We start from the raw sequence: 24,706 nt of genomic DNA, 5'->3' as shown, positions 1-24,706 counted from the left end.
TAAATATCAATATGAAGCAGATTACTGGGTGACCAGATAAATAAAAACCATCTAAATTTCAAGCCCCATATAAGACTCCTAAAATAACACAAAATTCATAAAATCACAATATATTCCTACTCTCACATATAATAATATTGATTGGGTTGAATGCATCCTTACAGTAGGTCCACTGCAATCTAAATTCATTTTTCAGATAGATAGGTTTATTACACAGAGAACACATTCAATAAAAGCACAAAGAACCAAAGTCAATTAATTATCTTTTTTTGATTATTATTTTTTAAAAAATTAACTCACATGGACTCATTTAACTCTTCTTTATCCAAAAAGTTTTGGAATTTCTCTTCAAAATTCAGCCTCAAAATCCGATTGTGCACCCTGACGACACGATTTACTTTCAGTGCAGTGATGCCATATGCTTTGAAGTCCCAGGCACAAAATCGGGATAAAATCAATTCATAACAGGAATTAAACCTGTGGTTAAGAGAGGACATGAATCACTATAATTAGTCAATAGAAAGATACCCTGCCCAAATACACTAGACAAAATTTTAAAAAACCTCTCCCTCCATTAATTACATTACAATAAAATCTAAGACAATTTCTCAATTTTGAAGGTAATTACTGTTGTTTTCAGATAAAAACAGCAGGAAGATTTCTCAATATTATTCTGAAAAAATAATGTCTATGAGGTGATGAGCAAGCAACTGAAATTTACATTTAGTTTGCTTTCAAACTTTATCATCACCTTACACTAAATTTATATTCCTTTATTTTGAATGTAATAGATTTGAGCACAAAACATAACAATGAAAGCTGCTTTCCAGCAAGTCAGACTATTAATTCATCTAATACTGATTACAATGATCAACCTTCAGAATTGAAAAGTGATCTTGGCATGCTTGACTGAAGATGGTGGAGACTGAACCCGAGATATTCTACTATATATACTTTCTCTGTCCCAGTGTTCTGAGAAAAATTTGCTTTCCTTTGAATGAAGTAACCTAGTAATTATTGCCATACATATTATCTGAAGTAAATTACTTCTTGGAATTTTTTTTATATAGCTTATCTACCTGTATTATATACAAGGTAGTCCTCAACTTACAACTGTTCATTTTATAATAGTTTGGAATCATGACAGCCTCGGAAAATTGAGTTATGACCCATCCTTCAAGTTAACAATGACTCTTGCACCACCCCCATGGTCACATGATCACAATTCCCGCACTTGACAACCATTTGCATTTATGATGGTTGCAACATTTTGTAGGCATATGCAACTTTCCCCATCAACAAAATCAATTGGGGAAGCTGAGTTTGCTTAACAACTATGTGATTCACTTAACAACCATGGTAAAAATGGTTATAAAATCAGGTCTGTTCAAAATGATAAGTCCTTGTGCTCTCTGGGTTTGGTTGTTTTCTTGCAGACATTTCATTACCAAAACTAGGCAATGTTACTTATAACTCACTGACTTATGATGGAAATTCCAATCTCCATTGTGCTTATAAGTCAAAGACTAGCTGTATAGTAGGTGTTCCAAGCACAGACTGAAGTAGTGATTGCAATGTGATGTCTATGTGGGGTGCTGTAAAGGAGTATAGTAGAGTAGAGTAGAGTAGAGTAGAGTAGAGTAGAGTAGAGTAGAGTACAGTACAGTACAGTACAGTATCAATGTAACTTATTGCTTTATTAAATTTTGGAGGGGTTTGCTGTACAATGCATATAAGGCTGCATATTATTTTCTGCTTCCTTATGAGTAGGGCTTTCCCTTCTCTTGTAGAAATCAGTCTTTTCCCACATATTATAAGTAAGTCTATGGTTAACAATATCTGAATCTCTCGAAAGTGCTATCTAGGTGGCAAAGCAAGGATGAACTGAAAGCTAGATCAAGTGGCATACAGAGTTCAAGGAAGGGGAGATTTATATCATGCTTTTTACCCCAAAATGATATTTAGGGTAGTTGTCAGGTGCAAAAGACCAGGATCACATGTGAAGTTCCAATTAAACAGCTATATTGCTTATGCCTATGCAGAGGAATATTCTCAACTAATGCTTAGCACCTACTAGACATTAGATAAGGGTCATGGGAATTCATAGTGGGTTGGACTTAGTACGCTTATAGCTATGTAGAGACTCTAGGCCAGGGGTGTCAAACTGCCAGCCCGTGGGGTGGTTGCATTATGCGGAGACCGCATCCACCTCAGCTCTGGCAAAGCAAATAAAGTTGCGGTACCCCACGCCACGTCACGTGGCGAGTTTGACACCTGTGCTCTAGGCTGATCCCATTTTTGACACTACTCTGCCATTTCTTCTACACCTGTTCACACCTTATTTACTTTTTGATTGACCTAGAGTATCTCTTAATCTTATTCCCTGACTGCTAGGACAACATGTCCTGACAGTTAGAATAGACTAAAATAGTATAGAGCTGGAAGAGACCTTGGAGGTCTTCTAGTCCAGCCCCCTGTTCAAGCAGGAGAACCTACACCGTCTCAGACAGGGGAATGTCTAGTCTCTTCTTAAAAATCTCCAGTGATGGAGCGCCCAAGATTTCTGGGGGTAAGCTGTTCCACTGATTGATTGTCCTCACTGTCAGGAAGTTTCTCCTTAATTCCAGGTTGCTTCTCTCTTTGATCAGTTTCCAACCATTGTTTCTTGTCTTTCCGTCTGGCGCTTTGGTAAACAACCTGGCCCCCTCTGCCTTGTGGCAGCCCCTCAGATACTGGAACCCTGCTATCATGTCTCCCCTATTTCTTCTTTTCTTTAGACTAGCCAAACCCAAGTCCCGTAGCCATTCTTCGTATGTTTTAATCTCCAGGCCTTTGATCATCTTAGTTGCTCTTCTTTGAATTTTTTCCATACTTTCGACATTTTTTTGGTGATATGGTGACCAAAATTGGTTGCAGTATTCTAGGTGTGGTCTTACTACGATTTTATAAAGCGGTAATACTACTTCCCGTGATCAGTGCAACAACTTGCCTCCAGATGTTGTGAATGCTCCAACACTGGAAGTTTTTCAGATGAGACTGGACAAACATTTGTCCAAAATGTATAGGACCTCCTGCCTGATGAGGGGTTTGGACTAGAAGACCTCCATGTTCCCTTCCCACTCTGTTATTCTTTTATTCATCTGACTCAAAAGCTCACAAATGTAAAAATGGAATGACACTTTGATTCCCACAATGGATGAATGGCTGTAAAAGGTGATAGAGTTAGCAGAATGGCTAAATCTGCATTAACCATGTTTGTTTTCCTTAATCTTTTATAACTTTCTTCCCTTCTGTTTTCTATACAAAATATCCATTTTCCTTAAATTATAGGTTGTTATGATGTCCCAACTGCCAAAGCTGCAATATGGAATATAGAAAGTTGTATTTTACAAGTCACTGGGCTATTACATCTTATTGCCAAGATTGACTTGCTGTCAGTTTCCCTGTTTTTAGACAGGCAATAGCATCTAGGTATATCATGAATTAGGGACGCGGTGGCTCAGTGGGTTAGGACGCTGAGCTAGTCGATCAGAAGGTCGGCAGTTTGGCGGGTCGAATCCCGAGTGCCGCGTAACAGAGTGAGCGCCTGTTACTCGTCCCAGCTTCTGCCAACCTAGCAGTTCGAAAGCACGTAAAAATGCAAGTAGAAAAATAGGGACCACTACGGGGGGAAAGTAACAGCGTTCCGTGCGCCTTTGGCGTCTAGTCATGCCAGCCACATGACCACGGAGACGTCCTCGGACAAGTGCTGGCTCTTCGGCTTTGAAACGGAGATGAGTACCGGCCCCTAGAGTCGGAAACAACTAGCACGCATGTGCGGGGGAACCTTTACCTTTACCTTATATCATGAATACATGCAGATATGCTCCACAACCAGTGGCCTCAACCCCTTTTACTCCTGATGCCATTAAAACACTGCAAGGTTAAAGATTAAAATTTTAGAACACTGCAAAACAACTGTACCAAACATCATTTGGTGAGCCCTCTTCAAATCGTGTGTTTCCCACAGATTCCAGTTCAGTAAGTAAAAACTGTACTGCCAAATTGCTGGTTCTCTTCTTCTTCTTGGCTTCCACTTGATAAATACTTTCAATTCTGCAATATAAAACACAGGAGACACCATAGCTGAAGATTCACAGTGAATGGCAAAGTACAGAAAAGGGCAATGATCTAAAGAACTGCTTAGCAAGCATGGGTCCGGAGTACCTTAGGGAGCACCTGCTGCCGGCATCAACTTCCCTCCGCCCTGTGCGCTCCCACAGAGAGGGCCTCCTCAGGGTGCCACCAATCAGAGAATGTCGATTGGTGGGCCCCAGGGGGAGGTCCTTCTCTGTGGGCGCCCCGGAGCTATGGAATCGGTTGCCGGTTGAGCTCTGGATGGTGCCCGATCTTCGCTCCTTCCGTCGCGATCTGAAGACATTCTTATTTGAACAAGCCGGCCTGGCCTGATGGGGGATGGTTTGGGTTTTTTATTCTCATTTTATTATATGTATTTATTGTTTTTAGCTGGGCACATGTTTAATTCTTTTTTAACTTTTGTATTTTTGTATTTTTATATATCTGCCCTGTTCACCACCCTGAGTCCTTCGGGAGAAGGGCGGTATATATATAAATAAAATCATCATTATTATTATTATTATTATTATTATTATTATTATTATTATTATTATTATTATTATTATTATTATTATTATTATGCAGGACCTCAGACCGTCCTAATGAAGGTTTTTTTTCCTGATTTTCCAACTTTCCCCTACTAAAACATGTTATCTGCCTTATTTAACTTAAACAGATACAATGGAAACACAATCAGTATTCAAATTCTATCAAGTGCTCTGCAAGAACCAAAAGTGTACCTGCACTCCATTGCATGTATAAAGTTGCTATAATAAAAGAATAATATTTACCACTATTACATAAAAGAATAAGCATGTCTCTTTTTAATGTTAGATTAAGGATGGCGTTAGTTAAAAAAATCCAGGATTTGTCAAAGTTCAACGTTACTCCCAGCTAGAATTAATGTATTTTTGTACCTGAAAAGAAATGTGATCCTGAATTTTAGGCTATTCATGCATCCCTGAAATTATCCAACCCAACTCATCACATTCCATTTTTTAGCTAATGGAAAATAGTCCTCCCATTATAAAGGAGAATTATTTGGGGAAATACCCACTTTCCTTTCAGTTAAATACAGTATTTTTGCTTTCATCACGCACATTAATGTCCCAACGGAAACTATTTCAGAAAAGGCAAAAGAAGCGATTTTTTTAGAGGGCCCCTGACATCTACGAATGTAAAAATATCAACATGAAAATCATTAATCTAAAAATTCAGTACTGAATTTATACAGAGATAACCTTTCAAGTCCTAAAGTTCTGATATGGATTTCCTGAAAACCTCTCTCCTTGCTGCAAATTCTTTCACAATAAAATAGTATTTCCTAATGACATAAACGCAGCAGAGCATCTTACTTGCCTCTTCCAGAGGACATGTTAAGTTTGAAAGAACTTGAGGACCAGCATGCAACCCACAAGCCCAAAGTGGATCTTATTTCAAGCAATGAATTCAGTGTCTTCAAGTCCCAAACCTGTTCAAACAGCAGCCCTTGCACCTTTCACAAGATGTACATACTCCTGCAGTTTCTTGTTCCAGAAATTTATTCTTCTTTTGAGAGCATCTAATTTAAGTAGAAATAGTTGCTCCAGACTGGATTCCTCTGAAGTCTCATCTGGACTCTCAACATCCCCATCTGATTTTTCATATTCAAAGCTCCAGCTTGAAGAAACTTTACTAGCTTGTATTCTACCACTTGCTTGAAGTTCCATTAATTCACGTTCTAGCTGTTTCAAGACAGTAAAACAAATGCATTAGTTTGACTGAAAGTTATGAAGATTGTGAACATTTAGTGAAAAGCTAAAGCCCAAAATTATAAATAATGTGCAAAAATAGGACAAGAACCAGTACATGTTTTGTTGCACATCACTGCATAAATAAGAAAATACAAATAATGATGTTATTCCACAATGAAGAAAAATACTAGAGTAAAATTATCCAGTAGGCGCACATTCTAGAAACTATATCTAATATCTAATAAAACTATTGCCAAAGATACTAATATACGGTAGCCAAGAAATGGGGTCCTTAACACTTAGAGCACCAGACCCAGGGCTTTTTTTCTCCTAGAATGCTCAGAACGGCGTTCTGGCACCTTTTTTTGCCCACACACACAAAAAAGCTTTTGCACAAGCTGTGCTACTCCCTCCAAACTCGCGCATCCTACTTTCCTAAGACGCGCGAGTTTGAAGTTGGAGAAGCCAAATGAGTAAAGTAGGATGTGTCAATTTGGAGTTTGGGAAGGCGGGCATCTGATGGCGACTGCCGCTTCAGCACTGTCAGCGAGAGTTTGCATGGGAGCGGGCTGGCGAGGAGCACATGGCAAGGCTACCGCTCCCTCTGCCATCGGCCAGCACTTAGCAGGCACTGAACAGAGAGCAGACTTGCAGCATGACAAACCCCCACGGCCTCGACAAGGCACTGAAGATGTCTCTGCAGAAGCGGCAGAGAGAAAGAGAGATTGAGCCAGCAGGGAAGCAAAAGTGTGGGGAAAGGAAAGCATTGCAAAGTAAGCTAACTTACAAAAAGGGGATCTCTGTCTCTCTCTGTCTCTCTCTCTCTCTCTCTCTCACACACACATACTTCTCCACCCTTTAATATCTCTCCCCCACCCCCTTTAATGTCTTCCCCACCCCCTTAATGTCTTCCTCCACCCCCTTTAATATTTTCCCCAACCCCTTTAATGTTTTCCCACACCCCTTAATCTTTTCTCCCACCCCCTTTAATGTCTTCCCTACCCCCTTTAATATCATGTCTTCCCCCTTTAATATCTCTCCCCCACCCCCTTTAATATCAGTGAGGCTCCTCCAGTGGACCATGAGCCGGTGCTCGCCCCGGTCCCATCCCCCCTCCACCGGAGACCATCAGATTTGCCCCAGTCCTGCCCAGCTCCGAACAAGTGCCCCTGACCCAAGTGACTGAGCTGGCCATGCCCACACAGTAGGCCATGCCCATGCCAGATTAACAAGATTTAGGATTAGGATTTATTAAATTTATACAAGATGAGAGTTCCGGCACCTTTTTTAAAGAAAAAAAGCACTGACCAGACTGATCACATAACAAGGACTTCACAGCCGTACAAAAGGCCAGATGGGCCAGCATGATCCTAATCTCATCCTAAACTCTGAAATTTTCAAAGTGAGATTGAACCTGGAACATTCTGGACTGCAAAGCCTGCATTCTACCAAGCTTTTTAATGAAGAAAGGCTCACTAGAGAATTGCTGCCATTACTTCTGAGGGAAACAATCTCCTACTTGAATTACTGAAAGTATAACAATAGATTTTGGGCAGGCATGTGAAACTTCAATGGTAGAATTCAAACAACAGAATTCAGCCAGAATTTACTTTGGTGGTGGCGGGGTTTGCCTTTCTTACATGTTTCACACAGCAGCTGAAATGTTTAAGACGATCTTCTGGCAATTTCTGTAGCTTGTTCTTTCTTTCTTTTAGCTTTTCAACCTCCTCATTCAGTTGCCTGTGAACACTCTTGATTCGCATATTGTAGTACATCACTTTTTTCATCACAATTGTCTTCAAAAAATAAAAGGGAAACTCAGAAAGAAGCTGAATGTTAGCATTTAAGGATACAATAATAAATTAAAAATTCTAAAATATCATCATGCCATTGTTGGATTGTAGTCCCCAAATTTGAACAAGGTGGACATGATATGGAACAGTCTCGCATAGGAAAACATTTCAATGTTCCTTCTATACTTTCTCTATCTGCATCAGGCCCATTCCCACACAATGGAAGTGCTTTTACACCATTCCTTATTGTAAAAAATCTGCTCTTCTCTGGGTAAAGTTCCAATGCTTCTACAGCAGGCATGTTGAACTTGTGACATTACGTGACGTCGCACAACGTATCGTGAATTTTTCCCCATTGCCGGCAATGGGGTGGGCGCGGTTTTAGTATGATGCATCTGGTCCGCGGGCCGGCAGTTTGACATGCCTGTTCTACAGCAAGCAGCTCCATACAATGACGACATCAAGAACAGTTAATGAATAGTGGACTAACACTAATTTATTTATTTATCCAATTTATTTGCTGCCCATCTTGGTTCAGGTTGAGCAGCTAACATAAATATATCTATTTATGGAAGAGGGACAGAATCATGGATATTCTAAGGCAGGGGTGTCAAACTGCCGGCCCACGGGCTGGACGCATCATCCAGAAGCCACACCCACCCCATTGCCGGCAATGGCAAAACTGTCCCAATAGGTTGACATGTCTGTTCTAAGGTAAAGGATGAACAGTGTTGAGAGAAACAGTCCTTTTGAAAGGCAAAATGAGCCATCTGTACAGTAGTTTAATGGTACAGAGGCTAATTTCTTTCTGATCCAATTAAAAAAAAACATGTATTTCACCAAGATGTGCAGTAGGTTCATTTAAAAAAAAGAAACAAGTAAAGTAAAATGCAATAAGGTTATTTGCTATGACACATATCCACAAAGTTGCTAAAACAATAATTTCCAAAATGTGTTTTCAGTTTTTTCTCCAGTTTCTCTCTATGGGTTTGTTTTTTTTAAACAGGAAAATTAAAGCAATACAAATTTCTCAAAACAGAGAAAGGAGACCTATCAGAGATAAGATTAGTCTTTATTCTCAGCAAACATTTTCTAAATTGGAAATGATGAAGGAGATTGCTTTTTCACACATATACCCCATAAACTAATTTTATCACACTGATAAATGACAGTGATTCAAAAAGACTTCTCTTGCAGATCTTACTTAATATCAGGACAATTCATTTCCTTGGAATATTACAAGTACAGGCAATCCTTCAAATGGGCTGTTTGCAGCTTTAAAAGTCAGATGTAACTTCTTAAACTGAATCTAGAAAACGACTTGCATACGGTGCAGATTTTTCAATATTGGAGTGGTACAATTTGGGCAATTAAAGATTGCTAGGCACTCTTCAAGAATAGCTTATATAAAACATTCAGCAATGATTTGAAGTGATGAAACCAACAATTTAATGGATAATTCCTGTGGTATCAGATTGATACTAGAACATTCAATTAGCATAGTAAAAATCCTTGTGCAATGCACTCCTTTCCATCAACAATATCTGATAGCATACAGTATGGGAAAAGCTGAACCTAGCTTTTCAGGATTAGCACAGGTCTTCAAGAACAGGTTTAATATCACGCTCCAAACCAAAGAACTAACATTTAGTCTTAAAGAATTTCAGGTGAGGGTCATTTTCCTGCCACACATGACTGAATCTGGGCAACATTCAAAAGACAGCCTAGGAGGTAATTATTAGGCTTTCTATATTTAGCAATAGGGATAGCCCCATTAGCATAGCTCTTCTCCCCTGGAAAAGGATTCTTCTGTCCTATTCAAACAACTGTTGAAGTTAGGATTAAACTACAAGTCAGATAATCAAGTAAACCTATAATTAACTGAAGAACTGTTTAAATTAATTTAAAAAATAACTAAGCATTAATCTCTACGATTGATATTATTGTATTGTATTGTATTATAGACTTGGCTATTTGAACTTGCCGGCCTGGACTGAGGGATTGGGATTTTAGATCTTAAATTTTAAAAATTTTAAATTTTAGAATGTGTTTATTATTTAGGGCTATTTGATTTAATCTCATTTTAATTTTTATATATTGTGTGTTGTTTATAGCGTTTTAATTGCCCTGTACACCGCCCCGAGTCCCTTCGGAGAGGGGCGGTGTATAAATCTAAATAATAATAATAATAATAATAATATATATGGAATACTCATATAATTAGCTAATAGTAACTTTTTCTGTTCTGATTCTTAAAATTTGTACTCACCTCTGCCAGCTCTTTGATTTGTTTAGAAGATACATCGTAAGTGTCAAGCTTTTGAAGCAAAGGAATGTGATATAGCACATGTGTTGCATAATTGAAAAGATGACAAACAGGGTTGGGTTCATACTGGGGGTCATTCAAACACAGGTCTCTTAAACAAGGCAATCTTGCCAAATTGGTAATTTCCTTTGCAAAAGAAAAAGAAAATGAAAAAGCACCACTTTCAAATATATCTAATATCAAGAACTATTCCAGGCTTCTCCATTCAGAGGAAACCTGCATAAACTTAGGAATAAAATAAACTGAAATATTTCAATGTTACAATTTCTTAACAACAAATAACCTTGCTCCATATTACCCTGCTCCTCTGTGAATCGCACTGTTTGCCAGTTTTGCTTCCAGGTCCAAGTCAAGGAGCTGATGATGACTTATAAAACCCTGCATTCCATAGGACTGTGTTACTTGAGGCACCACCTTTCCCCAATCATATCTACATGTCCCATCAGGTCCAGCATGAAGGGTATATTCTATGTCAGCCAGGGATTGTCATCTTTAGGGCACAGGAAGGCAGCTTTCCCTGCTGTGTTTCCCTTTCTTTGGAACATTATCCCCCAGAACTCAGATTGGCCCAACTTTCGATGTTTGTTGCAAGGCTCTAAAAACATGGTTTTGCCAACAGGCATGGTGAGCCAAGGGTGTGGCAGAGCTGTGCAGTGGATGTATTGATTGTTACTGATGGATATTGACTATCCATCAGCATGAATTTTTTGTAGAGTTATATGGTTTTTAGTTTGTATTTCTTTTTAATAATTGTATTTGTATTGTATTTGTATTTGTGTCTCTATACTGTTTTTTCTACGAGTTGCCCAGAGATACATTGAGATAGGCAGCTTTATAAATCTGAATAATAAAAGAAATTAATAAACCAGTTACATCAATCAAGCCAATGAGAAGACAACACTTACTTTAAATGAGCATATTCTGTTACCGGACAAATTTAATTTTTCAATACTTTCACTTGGATCTAAGCGGTTTCCTAAAAGAGAAAAGGAGGGAAATTATTCTTGAACTTTCTCCTTTTTTCTGGTTTTGGTTGCTATTCAAAAAACTAAGCAAGGTCAGATCTGGTTACTGGTTAGACAGATGGTCACCTGGAAATGCAAAGCTGTAGGAAAGACTGAAAAAAGAAGAAAGTAGTCTCATATAACTTCTATATTGTTGCCAAGAAAACTGCATGGGTGTGCCCATGGAAGAAATAGGAAAAAAATCTGATTCAAGAGTCTTTTTTCTTTTTTCTTTGTAAATTGTAATAGTATACAAGTAAATACAATAGAACAATTTCTACAGAAAAATAAATTTCTCTACACATAGGCAAATCTTTTAAAAACACATTGGATCCACTTGACAATCTAGCATTCTATTTTCCACAATAATTAACAACTGCCTCTGGAAGTTCATGGGAAGACCTGAACACAGTAGCCCTCTCCCAACTTAGACTAAGGAAGATGACCTTGATAGAGACATACAAGATTTGTTGCATCATCTTCCTTACACTCTATACCCATTAATGTTCCTGTGCTAATAATATTCAGAAACATGCACCTCTGATCCAGGATAAAGTTATATTTCCTCTTTTATACAATTGATATCAGTGATACAGCAACATCACAGCCAAAGTCCATGACTCAGCCAAAACAGTTGACTGATTCCTCAAACCCACTATCAACTCCTGGGCTGAAATAACATGAAATAGGCTGAAGTGGGATTGATGCTGTTTCTCATACCACTTTATTTTCTTATTATTTGTGTCAAAACATGATGTGATTACAAATGCCTGTGTTATTATTTGTACATACTGAAAAAATTGGGTAACAAAATGAAACTTATACTCTGGTAATAGGACAATCACTTGAAGATTGTCCTATTGTCACTAAAATTCCCCCTAGGTAAAACCGTTAAGCTTAGCATCTAAAATCTTAGCTGTACTACTGTATTGCATAGCACGGAATATAAAAGTTTCATACTACTGTAAATCGCAAGCTACTGAGCAAGTTTCATACTATTGTAAATGATAAGCTACTGAGCAAGAGAAGGGTTCTGTTCGCTGTTGTTTGCTCCATTAGTAATATGCAAAATAACAGATACGCAAAATCTTGTACCAATTTTACTAATATTGTTATCTGCAAGATTGAGTTCTTTCAGTCTCTGCAATGAAGTCAGCCCCTGTAAAAAATACAGATTATTGTATTTAGAATCATATAACGTTGCAAATTCTTAAATGTAGCTATTCTTTAAACCAGACATACATTAGACGATGTTGCATAAAGCAAATGATTTTGGAAAACAATTTTAAACCAAGCTGTATTTTGTCTAATTTTCTGCATGTATTTTGTCTAATTTTCTGCTTGTTTCCTGAGTACAACCATTAAGGGTAGGCTTTCTACAACTATTTTATTTAGCAGATTCCTAATAATTTTATTCCTTTAATACGGATAATAGCTTTGCAATTGTGGAACTCTATCGGAAGATTAAGTTCAAATAGCTCTTATGCTATTTTGTTTTAAATTACAATGGAGGACATCCTTTGTTCATCGATTCTTGACACTTGCAGAGTTATTATAAAACAAGATCCTATTAAGAGTATTATTTTCAAGTGAATATTATTTCATGTCTGGTTGGATGGTTATTTATTTACTTGCTTTAGAACAAATAATTTTAATGTTGGTTGTTTAAATTTTAACTGTATCTTAATTCTACCTGCAGAAGGAGGGGGGCGAGAAGCAAAGAAGAAAAAAAGGAAAGGGAAAGAAAGAAAAAATCTTTATAATTATTGGTGGATTGGGAAATATAATTAATCACCTGTACAACTGGGACACCTAAGAGATTAGTACTGCTGAAATTGTATTTGTATTGTTGACAAATATATTGATCAGAAAGTCCTTTTGGTGATAAAAGTGCTTCTGGAATAAAATAGATCAGCTGTTCTAGCTGTTCTACAGTTTCTACACAATTTTAACTATTTAAGTATTATCTTCTTCTCTCTCACTTGCTTACCCTTACAAAGAAGAAATAGTTGAGAATCAATAGCTCTTCAAAACCCAATCTTACCTGTATTTCTTTAATCTGGTTCCCATTAAGCCAAAGTATCTCCAGCTTTTGTAGCATTTCCAGATTTTCAATAATCGAAATCATATTGCGATACAGGTAAAGTTTTTGCAAAAGAATACATTTTTCCAAACCAGCAATTTTCTGCAAAGAAATTAAAGTCACCAATGAGGAAAATGCAGAATTTCCAGAAAGTAGAACAAGAGTTTAGGGGAAATGCCTTAACCACACTGCCAAACTGTCATCTAAACCTGGTACATGAAGCTTTAATTTCATTCTCACCATCTCATTAGATAGACATAAGCCACTATATTTTCAGACTTCCCTTTCTATACATAGGCCTGGGCTCCTCCAAATACTTCTGGGATAAGTAATAACCTTTAACTACTTAAAATGAACTATTACTGCTTTTAACATGTCTTAATGTTGCAGTACATCCACAATTCATGATTACCAACTTTTTTCTAATGCACAAATATAAATTTGAAACATAGGAGAAGTTAGTCTTTCTTGAATCAACTTTGATTACTAGAAATTTCACAAACAAGGGGATGTAATTTTCAGGACAACAATACAGTAATAGTTCAATGCTACATTTTTCAAGCAACTAAGATATACTAGTGGTTTTCTGTCCACGTTCTAATCAGATATGGCCCTGTTTTTCAAGATTTGAGCATATGTTAACATCAAATAATACATTTAATTTGAGGTATGAGACAAATGCAAAATAGATTGAGACTTTTTACTTGGGCAACTTCTCTATCTTTGCTAAGATTGTAATCAGATTAAAATCTAAGTATACAAGCTGTAGCTTCAGAGCTACATTCTCTTCAAAAATAGGCGAGGCCTATGCATTCATTAAAAGGTTGTGCAAAATATTACATCTTAGAACATTCTGAGCTTGGAAAGGCCCATGCTAAGTTGGAATGACCTACTTTTGAATGAGAACATTCTGTGACAAAATATTTTGCTCGCTCTATATTGCAACCAAATCTTGTTAAGTAAATACACATGTATAAATTAATGTTTTTGACTATACTTTGTGTTATGTAAAATTAATAGAGTTGGTGTTTTCACTGAATCTATTTTGGAAGTGTTTGGGGTGATTAGAAAACATCTTTCATAATGTGTGTGACTTATCTGGGGGAAATTGGAAACTTAATTCAAGCATGATTTCCTGAAAGAATTAGGTGTAGGCTTTGCTACTAAGAAAATACTGGTGTTCCCAAGCCCAGTGTTATTATCATCTGCCATGGAAGTGTTATAATCACCAAAACAGAGAGCAGTTTGAAAGAGGCTTTCCCCCCCCCCCCCAAACTGGGACAAAAAAAATGCATGGGAACACAGTGGATGAGTGAATAATAAAGAGTATCATAACACTAGATTGCTCAGTCAGATACAGCATTGAGATGGCAGAAGGACAATAAAAAGTGGGTAGAAAAATGGTTATGCATTGTGCTATGAATAACATTATCTCCACTAGAATCTAAGAAAGCATGAAAAATGTTGCACAAACTGGCAGGATCCCAAAGCAGAAGGTGAATTTTGGTTCAGGGAACACAGCCTCTTAGGTGATTGTGTTCTTCCAAAGCCAGCCTTGCTCAATATTTTTGTGCTTAATATTTTAGTTATTCAACAGTGTTTACTCTCATGATGAAATAAAATAATGAATAAAAAGAAATGAAAAAGAAATTAAATCTTTTTTTGTTTATATACAGTACTACTTTTTCTAGTACAGTCCTGGCGTACCGCTCAAAAAAGTCAGATTCTTTAAACTAGAAAAAGTTGCAAAAGAGTACAAGTTAAATAAAGATTTCCTCATGCACCGGAAATTAAAATGCTGGACTTTAGTTCATACTTACTGTCAAACAGCATTCAGCTATCCATAATTCTTTAAGAAACGGACAGTTCTCTAAATCAGAAATCCACTGGATGTGCTGCCTAACCAGAGTTAGTTTTGTTAAACCAGGGAAATGAGACAAGCCTACTATTCTGGGGTAGCCTGAGAAAAACATTTCCAAGCTTTGTGTTGAAGGTCCTTCTTGCTCAAGTCTTTCATAAGCCAATCCATTACTTGTACACTGGAAGAAACAGATAAAATTATTAGTATGTGTTTGTTATGACTGAAAGATAAAACTATAAGAAAACTTCAAATAGCTTTGTATTTTGACAAGTAAGTATCCAGAAGAACTCCATATGTATTTATTTTGGTCTAATACTAATTCTAGAGAGCCCTTATGTTTGAAATAGTGGTGAATATCTAGCTCAGATGTAGGATGAGGGTGAAGGTTCGTTCTTCAAGCTTGTGGGTTGGTTTCCAAATGTTTTGTTACCAGGCTAGAAAACATCTAGCTAGGTAAAACTCCGCTGAAGATGTTTCCTAGCCTGGTAACGAAACGTTCGGAAACCAACCCACAAGCTTTACCCTCAGCCTTATGTTGCCTATTTCACTGCCTAACTTTTTTTAAAAAATTGAATTTTACACTGCAATTCACCATTTGGTCTACATCTTTTTTGGCTGCAAGGACCACATACATCTCAATGATTTTCACCTTAGCTGAGAAAATTTAATTTACAACACACAAGGCTTCGCCATCTACTCTGAGTGACAAAGAAGAGTAATAATACTATAGGATCATCAAAAATAGTTAAAGCAAAAAGACAATATTGTGAAAACACTATGCCATTGCACTGAAAATCTGGAAAATTGCCTTATTAATGATAACCCGATTGTTAGTAAGAAATAATCACAATTTTCAAAAGATGTGTTCACATCACATGCTGATCAGTCATTACTTTAACAGTTGATAGAATTAACCATATTTAGCAAGTCACGCAAACACAGTTAGAGAATACTTGTTCATCAGTGAAATGAATACAATGATTATGGGTCTCAAGATCAGTGGAGTACTCAGTTGTATACCCTGCTCCTCATAATGACAAACAGATTCTACTGGAATCCTTACAAGGAAGAATAAAAACACAGAGACTGCAACAGTCTCCTAGTAACTTCTAAAAGAGTTCAAATGGGAACCTTGCAGCATTTATATAGTTCTTATAAAAATATCAACTGATAAATCTATCATATTTGCATATAACCCTGAAAAGTATTAAGATTTCTTGATTCTATCTTCTTAAAGACTCTCCTTTACAGAATATGCAGTAACAAGGAACATTCCTTGAAAATGCATGGTTGCAAACTACAGCAGTGATAATCAATGCTATTTGATATGATATGAATTATTATTATTATTATTTATTCGTTTTATATACCGCCCTTCTCCCGGAGGACTCAGGGCGGTGTACAGAGCAAAGTAAGTATACAATAAACCAACAATAAAACAAAACCCCAGATCTACAAATAAAACCCCAAATCTATCAGGCCAGGCCGGCTTGCTGGAATAGATAGGTTTTTAAATCTCGCCGAAAGGTGCGAAGGTCGGGGGCCATCCGGATTTCGGCTGGTAAGCGGTTCCAGAGGATTGGCGCACCCACCGAGAATGCTCTCCCCCTGGGGGTCACCAGCCGGCATTCTCTGACCGGTGGCACCCTGAGGAGGCCCTCTCTGTGGGAGCGCACAGGACGGAGGGGTGTTGACGCTGGCAGTAGGTGCTACCGTAGGTAATCCGGACCCATGCCATATAGGGCTTTGTATGTCATCACTAGCACCTTGAATTTCACCCGGAAGGCAACTGGAAGCCAGTGCAGCTCACGAAGCAGAGGTGTAATATGGGAGTATCGGGGAGCCCCCAAAAGTGTCCGTGCAGCTGCACTCTGTACCAGCTGAAGCTTCCAAGTGATTCTCAAGGGTAGCCCCATGTAAAGAGCGTTGCAGTAGTCAAGACGAGAGGTCACAAGTGCATGGGTGACTGTACGTAAGGCATCCAGGTCCAGATAGGGTCGTAGCTGGCGCACCAGACGAACCTTAGTGAAAGCCCCCCTAGTCACAGCTCCTATGTGATCTTCTAAGGAGAGCTGTGAATCTAGGAGGACACCCAGGTTGCGAGCCCTATCTACGGGGGGCAGTAACTTGCCCCAAATATTAAGGGATGGAATACTCTGAATATCCTGACATGCCGGTATGTACAGCCATTCAGACTTGTCCGGGTTGAGTTGAAGCCTGTTCCTCCCCATCCATTCCCGGGCCGCTTCCAGGCAACGGGACATCACGTCAAGGGCATCACTGATGTGGTTTGGGGTCGAGATGAAAAGCTGGGTGTCATCAGCATACTGATGATAACCCACTCCAAAACCACGGATGATGTCACCTAGCGGCTTCATATAGATGTTAAACAGGAGAGGTGAGAGGACCGACCCCTGAGGAACTCCATAAATGAGAGGCCTCGGGATCGATCTCTGGTCACCCGCCAACACCCACTGTGAACGTTCCAGAAGGTAGGAAGAGAACCACTGAAGAACAGTGCCTCCCACTCCCAACTGATTGACAGAATCAGTTTAATATTGTAAAAGATGCCAGACAACCTATTAAACAAATAAGGTGCCAAATTATCCTATTAAATAATAAATAACAGTAAAAGAGATAGAGCAGTGTATATAGCAATAATAACAAGTTAACTTGCTTCCTCTGTACTGCTAGTAAAGCCTATATGTGATATGTACTTAAAAGTTTGCTTCATGTACAACACTAATAAATATTTAATAATACACAAATTACACAAATAATTACACAAATTCTAAACAGTGAATTGAAGGGTTATAAGGGGGTGACATATATGGTAATATTTTTATAAGCCCAGTTGTAAGTTCAGAGGGGTAGTTATTGTTTATCATTCTGTTTGATTGCTATTAAAGAATTAGCAAATATTTAGACAATCAAAGAAGTTTTTAAAAACACACCAAAACTTACCAACTCTTTAATTATTTCATCAGAAGCAATCTGGTTTTGAGAATCACTCTGTATCATTTTCTGAGCATTTCAGCTTAAAAGACATAGTTCATACCTAAAGAATAAAAATGTAATATCTTTCTAAGAAATTAGTTATGAAGCCAAACCTCAGCTGTTAATGGAGGATAAGAGAGGACATATGATAAAATATAAACTTTAAGATATCTAGACCCCAAGCTCCAAAACATCAGAAATCTAGAACACTTTTTCCCAATCTTGGCAACTTTCAGATATACTTCAACTCCCAGAATTTTCAGCATAAATCAGAAGAAATCTGAGGAAAAGGAAGAAGAATAGATTGAATGGAAGATAAACTTATCAGGACAATTGTGGGAAATTGGAGTAATAGGAAGGCGATTGAATGAATACAAACTGTAATTAAATGGCCTTTCTTATTTCAAATAATACATACAATAGAGGGAAAACTGTTTGAGAATTCAAAAGTGCTATCATGGAAGGTTAGTTGGCAAAGCAAAAAAGCCAGAGTAAGGCTGAAAGAAACTAGGGTTTTGATTTATTAGAGGGGATTTTATACTACTGATTAGAGGGTTGAATATGGTGGAAAATAGATAATTTTTAGAAAATAAAGTAACATTATAATTGAATAGGTAAGATGTGTAATAAGGTTAATAGACTCTTGGTTTAATATGGTAGAAAATAGATAACTTTTAGAAAATAGAATAAGATTATATGCAAATAGATGTGTATTTAGAATATTAGATTTTGTTATAAAAAGGGAAAAATGTAGAAGTTGAGATAAGGGAAACTCTGGTCACCTAAAGCTTGGAGATTATAATATACCAAATCTTAAGTTGAATATTGAGTGGAAAGTAAAGCCTGGGAAAAAAGCAATAACAGGACATTGATTGTATATCAGGATGGAATGCAAACACAATTAAGATATGTATAAGCTAAAAATTATTGATAAATGTAACAAAGATGGTTTTACTTAGTTGATAACAATAAGAACTCTATTATCCCAATATGAGATAGTAGTGTAGCAGAGCTGGCTGAGAGGCTTTGCAGGAGCCTGGCCGGAGGGAAGGAGGTGGAGGCTCAGACAGCTGTGGATCGGTGGGTGTGGATTGGGGGAAGAAGAGAAAAGGAAAAGTAGAAAGGGGGTGGGGTGGTTGTTGCTGTAGTCAGGGAGAGACCAGGTGAAGCTGAAGAAGAGTTCGAGGATTTTAGCTGATTCCCTCTCTCTAAAAGAGAAGGAAGGAAAGGGAGAGTGAGAAAGCGGAGTTTTATTGCATCTTTCACAATGGTGGAATATCCTGACCGGAGGGAAGAGAGCGAGCGAGCAGAGAGAAAGTTTGCTGAAGTGTTAGATTCAGAATTTTAACAATGAAGGGGGGGAAGGGGAATTGTCATAGAGAGACCTGGGACTAAAAGCATAGACAGAAGAGAGGGCAGTCGGTGTGGCTTCGGAGAACAGCATCCATCTGTACTTTGCTTACTATGACCAGTGTGAGTGTGGACACTGTGGGGAGTTGCCTCTGCAGGGTGAGCTGATGCTGCATAGCGTCGACTGCCTTAGTTTGTGCTCCCCGTTGCTGGAGGATTTCCCCACCCCTTTTGCGTCTCAAACGGCCACTATAAACTATTGACTATTATTCCAACTGCCTGGGGCTGCTAAGTACTGTCACGCACTGACTGTTGTGGTTGGGGCGGGTCATCTTTGTTCCTGTGAATCCTTCGACGAGAACCTGTCATCTCTCCACTCTGCGAGAGCTCCCGCTAAAAGGACATTGTTGCCAATGTTTGAGGGCACGGCTGTGAGCAAGACTGAAGGGGGAGAGCTAGGAGGGCCTGGGCTTTGGCGGCCCTCAACGGGGTAACGCTACAGTAGATATTAAGGGAAAAAGAGAGGAAATATCTGATGTTGTAACTTGAAATTTGTGCTAAAATTTATGTATGTTTAATTATTGATTACCAGTCACCACATTGCTTTTTAAATGTTTAATTGTAAAATTAGAAAAATAAGATATACGGTAAAACTACTCCAGAAGTCACTACAAGTATAACTGCATACAGATCTATTCAAAAGTGTGTGTGTGTGTGTGTGTGTGTGTTGCAAATAATCCAAAACATAGATTGCCTCACAAGATTTTAGCACCCAAGTTCTAGATTTTTTTAATTAACTGCCTCTATGAGAGTCATTTTTTGAAGATCTGTAAAGATAATCTAGGGACACGGTGGCTCAGTGGGTTAGAACGCTGAGCTTGTCGATCAGAAGGTCGGCAGTTTGGCGGGTCGAATCCCGAGTGCCGCGTAACAGAGTGAGCGCCTGTTACGTGTCCCAGCTTCTGCCAACCTAGCAGTTCAAAAGCATGTAAAAATGCAAGTAGAAAAATAGGGACCACTCCGGTGGGAAGGTAACAGCGTTCCGTGCGCCTTTGGCATCTAGTCATGCCGGCCATATGACCATGGAGACATCCTCGGACAAGCGCTGGCTCTTTGGCTTTGAAACGGAGATGAGCACCGGCCCCTAGAGTCGGAAACGACTAGTATGCATGTGCGGGGGAACCTTTACCTTTACCTTACCTAAAGATAATCTTTTCATTTTTTCCCCTAATAATTAGGATGTTATGTACTAATCTGAGAAAAGAAGTGGATTCTGATGGTTGTATTTTTACTACTTCTGAATGGGTTGCTCAAAACTGGATAGTGTCAATGCTGCTAGCAATAGCTTGGAAGAAATTTACAGAACATATTTACACTACACTGGTTATGAAATATGAAATTCCTTATCATGCATTTGCAAAACAAAACACTGATTTTAGATGCATGACTCAGTTATCTTCTATAAAATAGACAACAGTTTGCTGTTGTAAAATTTGAAGTTAATTGGGGTAAAAGGAGTTACATCCATAAAAATGCTAAGTGTTATTGTGACTAACAACAATTTTTGTAGGTTAAGAGAACATGTTAAAATTATAATTTCCCAAAACACCCTTAATCAGAACAGCATTCTATATATAGAGAACATGATTTCAGACACATTGCCCACAAAACAGGGATACATAACAATTAAAGTGTTCTAGTTTCATTGATTAATGCAACACAATAAATCCAAAAACTATTTTAACAAAACACAAATGCTGCGTTCAAATAGCATATTAAGCACAAATACATATTAGTTCAATGTGATAGTATGGTTCATGTAACATAATATGCTGCAAGGCTGTGTTTAAACCACTACTTGCCCCTTAAAACTACAACTTACTAACTTATGGAAGAAAGAAGATGCTTCTCTTTGGGGGGAGGCAAAAGAAAGCACCTTCCCACCCGTCAAATGACTACAGAATAATTCCATAACCTGAGATGATCGAAATCCTAATCCAACCCATTCGAAGTGCACCTGTTTGGGAAAGGCGATGGAGCAGAGACGATTCCACTGGTCGCCGAGTGCCCCTAATCGTCCTTCCCAGCGGCCATCACTCACCTGCCTGGAGCCAAAGTTGCTGCCCAAATAACTCCAGGCTGTGTACAACAGAGGCCTTCCTCGTCACTAGGCAACCACATTTTCTCGCTCATTGCCAAGCTCCAGCCAACCAGCGGAGACCAAGAGACAGCGTGATAGCACGTGACCTGGCTCCAACTGTGAGGAGAGATGATTGTTCCTCCGCCCAGCGGAGTTTTCGTAAAGTTGCAAGCAGGTCCCGTCAGGATGTCTTCGTTCGGCGCGGGCTGCGATTAACGCCAAGCACTGCGGCTTCAGGGAATAAAATACGGCTGGACTTCAGGCAAAGGTTTTACATGGCTGGAGTTTGCACTTTGTCTTTGAGGGAAGAAAAATCTCAGTTGGCTTCAGAGAGGCTCTAATTAATTCAATGTAAATGTCTGCATCCTCTTCTCTTTTAGTGCACACGTTCTTCGAATTTTACTTACCTCAGTCAGATTTACTTTGGAATCAGTATAGTTTTAATTGCAGCTGACATCATTTTGTGTTGATTGTACTGTGTTTAATTCTAGTACAGAAGGCAGATAAGCCGCCCTCGAAGGGTGTAATCTTTTCTGATAAATGCTATCCATAATAGTTAATAAAAGTCAATTTTTACAATCTGCTATTGTAACTGTAGTAAAACTTACCTTTAAATATGCTTATTCAGTAATATGTATAAAAATAATGTATAAATATGTAGGACATGAGTAGGAAGGCTACTAAACATTTACAAAGTGGGGGTAGCAGTTAAATGTATAGTATTAGGAACAAGGATGAGTAACATTCTAAGCAGTTAATAACATTGTCTAATCTGTTTACAGTTTCATGCTTAAAATGAATAAAAATTTGACTACAGCTGTAAAAACTACAATCTCAATTATTGAGATTTTGTCTCAGCTTCCGATATTTGGAAGATTAATTTGTCTTTTGTCTCTTGGTGTACCAGATGATACGTAATTCAAGATGATGCCATCATTTTAGACTCTTAGCAACCACATATTCAAGATAAAGTAAAATAAAATTTGTCATTTGTCATTGTCATTTACAGTTACATTAGTAAATGTAAACTCTGTGCTTAAATGGATTTACAGGACTTTTTGAAGGGATTAACTTGTATTTTAGCAAGATTATAGTTGACTTTTAGAAGATATTTAAGAGAAAGTATTTAACAGTTGCTTGTTGCATATGCTGTAGTACAATACGCTGAACTTTCAAACCTGTAAAAGATATTATCGAAAAGACACTGACTGGATTCACATACATTAAAGCAAGATTTAATTATTGTTTAAGGTACAATCACTATTCATGCTAAGCCATAAATTATGATTGACAACCAGGTTGTGAACCTAGCCCAACTACGACTGGGAAAATCCAGGCTCAGTTTCTCACTTAGCCATGAAGCTTACTGAGAGATTTTGAAGCAATCACTGTTTCATATTATAACATATTCTGAGAATTGTGATGATAATGAAGAATTTGTTAAATTATGCTAAAAGAGAAGCATATACCACCCGGAGTTCTTTGAAGACAAGTTGTAAGTGCACTAAAAATGGGAAGTAAAAGAAAGCAGAGTGGTCCAGAGGGACAGGTTTTGAGATCTCAGAAAAACTAAGTACCAATTCCATTTGTACAATTCTGCCTGAGCAAAATTATTTGTCCATCAAAGCTACAAAAACTCTCTTTGGGGTATATGAAGTGCCACTTTTATGCCACCAGATGTCACTTTTTCACATGTGTCTTCCATCCATATACTGAAGAATTTTCTAGCAAATTCTTGTGGTTTCTTAACAAAGCCTTAGTTTATAATGCTTCTATAGGTTATTCATATTTATATTCTGGATTTAATATGCATCATCTAGCCATTTAGGGAGATATTTCATGGATGCTCTCTAATAGCTATGAATCAAAGACACTAGACATTAGATTTCTCTGCTGCTCTAGGAATTTCTCATTGTGATATCACACTGTCTCCTCTGTTTAGTGGCTGAGCTGGTTTCGAATGAAAGTAATCTTACTATTTACAGTGCTGAAGCTCTGCAAAACGTAAGAGTATGTCCCAAGCTGCCTTTTGATTCCTTGTCTAGAATCAATTTTTCCTATTTGCATAGGTTCAGCTGCTTTATAATGTACTCATCATTAGAAGCAAACACACGTTGGGGAGGGGGGAATTAGCAGGCAAAACACATGCAACGTGAATTGAATGAATGAATGAACAGGGAGGCACTCTGAATGCCATTCTTCTATTAGATTACTGAAATGAACAAGTGATTGGCTGTGAACTTAACTTTTTAAGATCAACAGGGGTGATATAATGGATTTCGCAGAGCCAAAGATACTGGATGGAAATTCATAAAAGTTCATAAAACTATTCATACCTCATTCATAGCTTGCTTTGTTACTTCAAGAAATAGAAACATTCATCAAAGAACTTTCTAATTACTGAAAATATTAATGAAACACCCCCCCCCAAACTGCTGTCATCAGCCTTAAGATAAATGGCACATGGCAGATCTTTGGGATCACACACGATTGGACTGTATTTTTTAAAAAATAAATATGTAAAAAATGTTTCTCTTTTCTTCAGAGCATGTGACACACCAGCAGAGTCAAGTTAGGCATTTTCTGAATTTTTGTCACACTAAGCCAAAAAAGGTTCGTATTATTATTCTAGGACTTGAAGAGAATGCCTATTTGTGGTGGACCTGCTAAACCACAGATGGAACTTCTTCCACTTTAAAAAGTAGAAAAAGTTCTGAAATAGAATCATAGGAAAGGACCTTGAAGGTCTTCTAATCCATCCCCTGCCCATGGCAGGAGACCTTAAAGTCATCCTGGACAAATGGTTGTCCAATTCTTGAAAACCTCTAGCAATGTGCACCCATACCTCTGGGTGGCAAGCTGTTCCATTGGTTGTTCTCACTGTCAAGAAAGTAATGCAACAGCTATTAGTGAGAGCCAACTACAATGATTTGTTGAAACTGTTTGGTGCAACAGTCCCCTTTTTCTAAAATTGGTACCAAATCTCAAAAAAGTGTTTATACATAGCTCTAGCTTAATATTGCCTTAAGATGAATTCTAGTGGTAAATTAAATTGTGGGATCTTCCAGAGCCAATTTCTACCAATTTAGTTGTTTCAGCTTTCACATTGATTCAATTTAATGAGCAACTATAACTTCCTGCACCTTCCATTTCCCCCACCCACCTAATTTAGAATTTGTAGCTCAATCAAATAAAGTCAGTTGTTAAGATTGCTTTTCAACAAACTTGTAGAAACTTTTTACAGTAAACGGTGTTCCCAGATCTCGTTTGCAGGAAGTCAGTCCTCAGATGAGTCTGCTTATG

At 38.0% G+C, this 24,706-nt stretch overlaps 1 protein-coding gene across 1 annotated transcript in view; it reads right to left on the bottom strand.

The window, feature by feature from the left end:
• Nucleotides 1-17,937, bottom strand: part of LRRC9 (leucine rich repeat containing 9) — a gene marked incomplete at both ends in the record, with an annotated part of 62,429 nt that extends 44,492 nt beyond the window's left edge. Inside the window, 10 exons of the mRNA XM_083349633.1 lie at nucleotides 301-477; nucleotides 3,964-4,095; nucleotides 5,632-5,840; nucleotides 7,460-7,645; nucleotides 9,912-10,094; nucleotides 10,874-10,944; nucleotides 12,068-12,131; nucleotides 13,017-13,157; nucleotides 14,876-15,094; nucleotides 17,881-17,937. Coding sequence (XP_083205759.1) covers nucleotides 301-477; nucleotides 3,964-4,095; nucleotides 5,632-5,840; nucleotides 7,460-7,645; nucleotides 9,912-10,094; nucleotides 10,874-10,944; nucleotides 12,068-12,131; nucleotides 13,017-13,157; nucleotides 14,876-15,094; nucleotides 17,881-17,937 — 1,439 coding nt within the window. The remainder of the gene's footprint in view (nucleotides 1-300; nucleotides 478-3,963; nucleotides 4,096-5,631; nucleotides 5,841-7,459; nucleotides 7,646-9,911; nucleotides 10,095-10,873; nucleotides 10,945-12,067; nucleotides 12,132-13,016; nucleotides 13,158-14,875; nucleotides 15,095-17,880) is intronic.
• Nucleotides 17,938-24,706: the final 6,769 nt, after the last annotated feature.

Source organism: Vipera ursinii (genome assembly GCF_947247035.1).
Source record: "Vipera ursinii genome assembly, chromosome: 1".
Taxonomy (NCBI): domain Eukaryota; kingdom Metazoa; phylum Chordata; class Lepidosauria; order Squamata; family Viperidae; genus Vipera; species Vipera ursinii.
The sequence above is the reverse complement of the archived record's forward strand: the minus strand, read 5'-3'. Positions and strand labels throughout refer to the sequence as shown.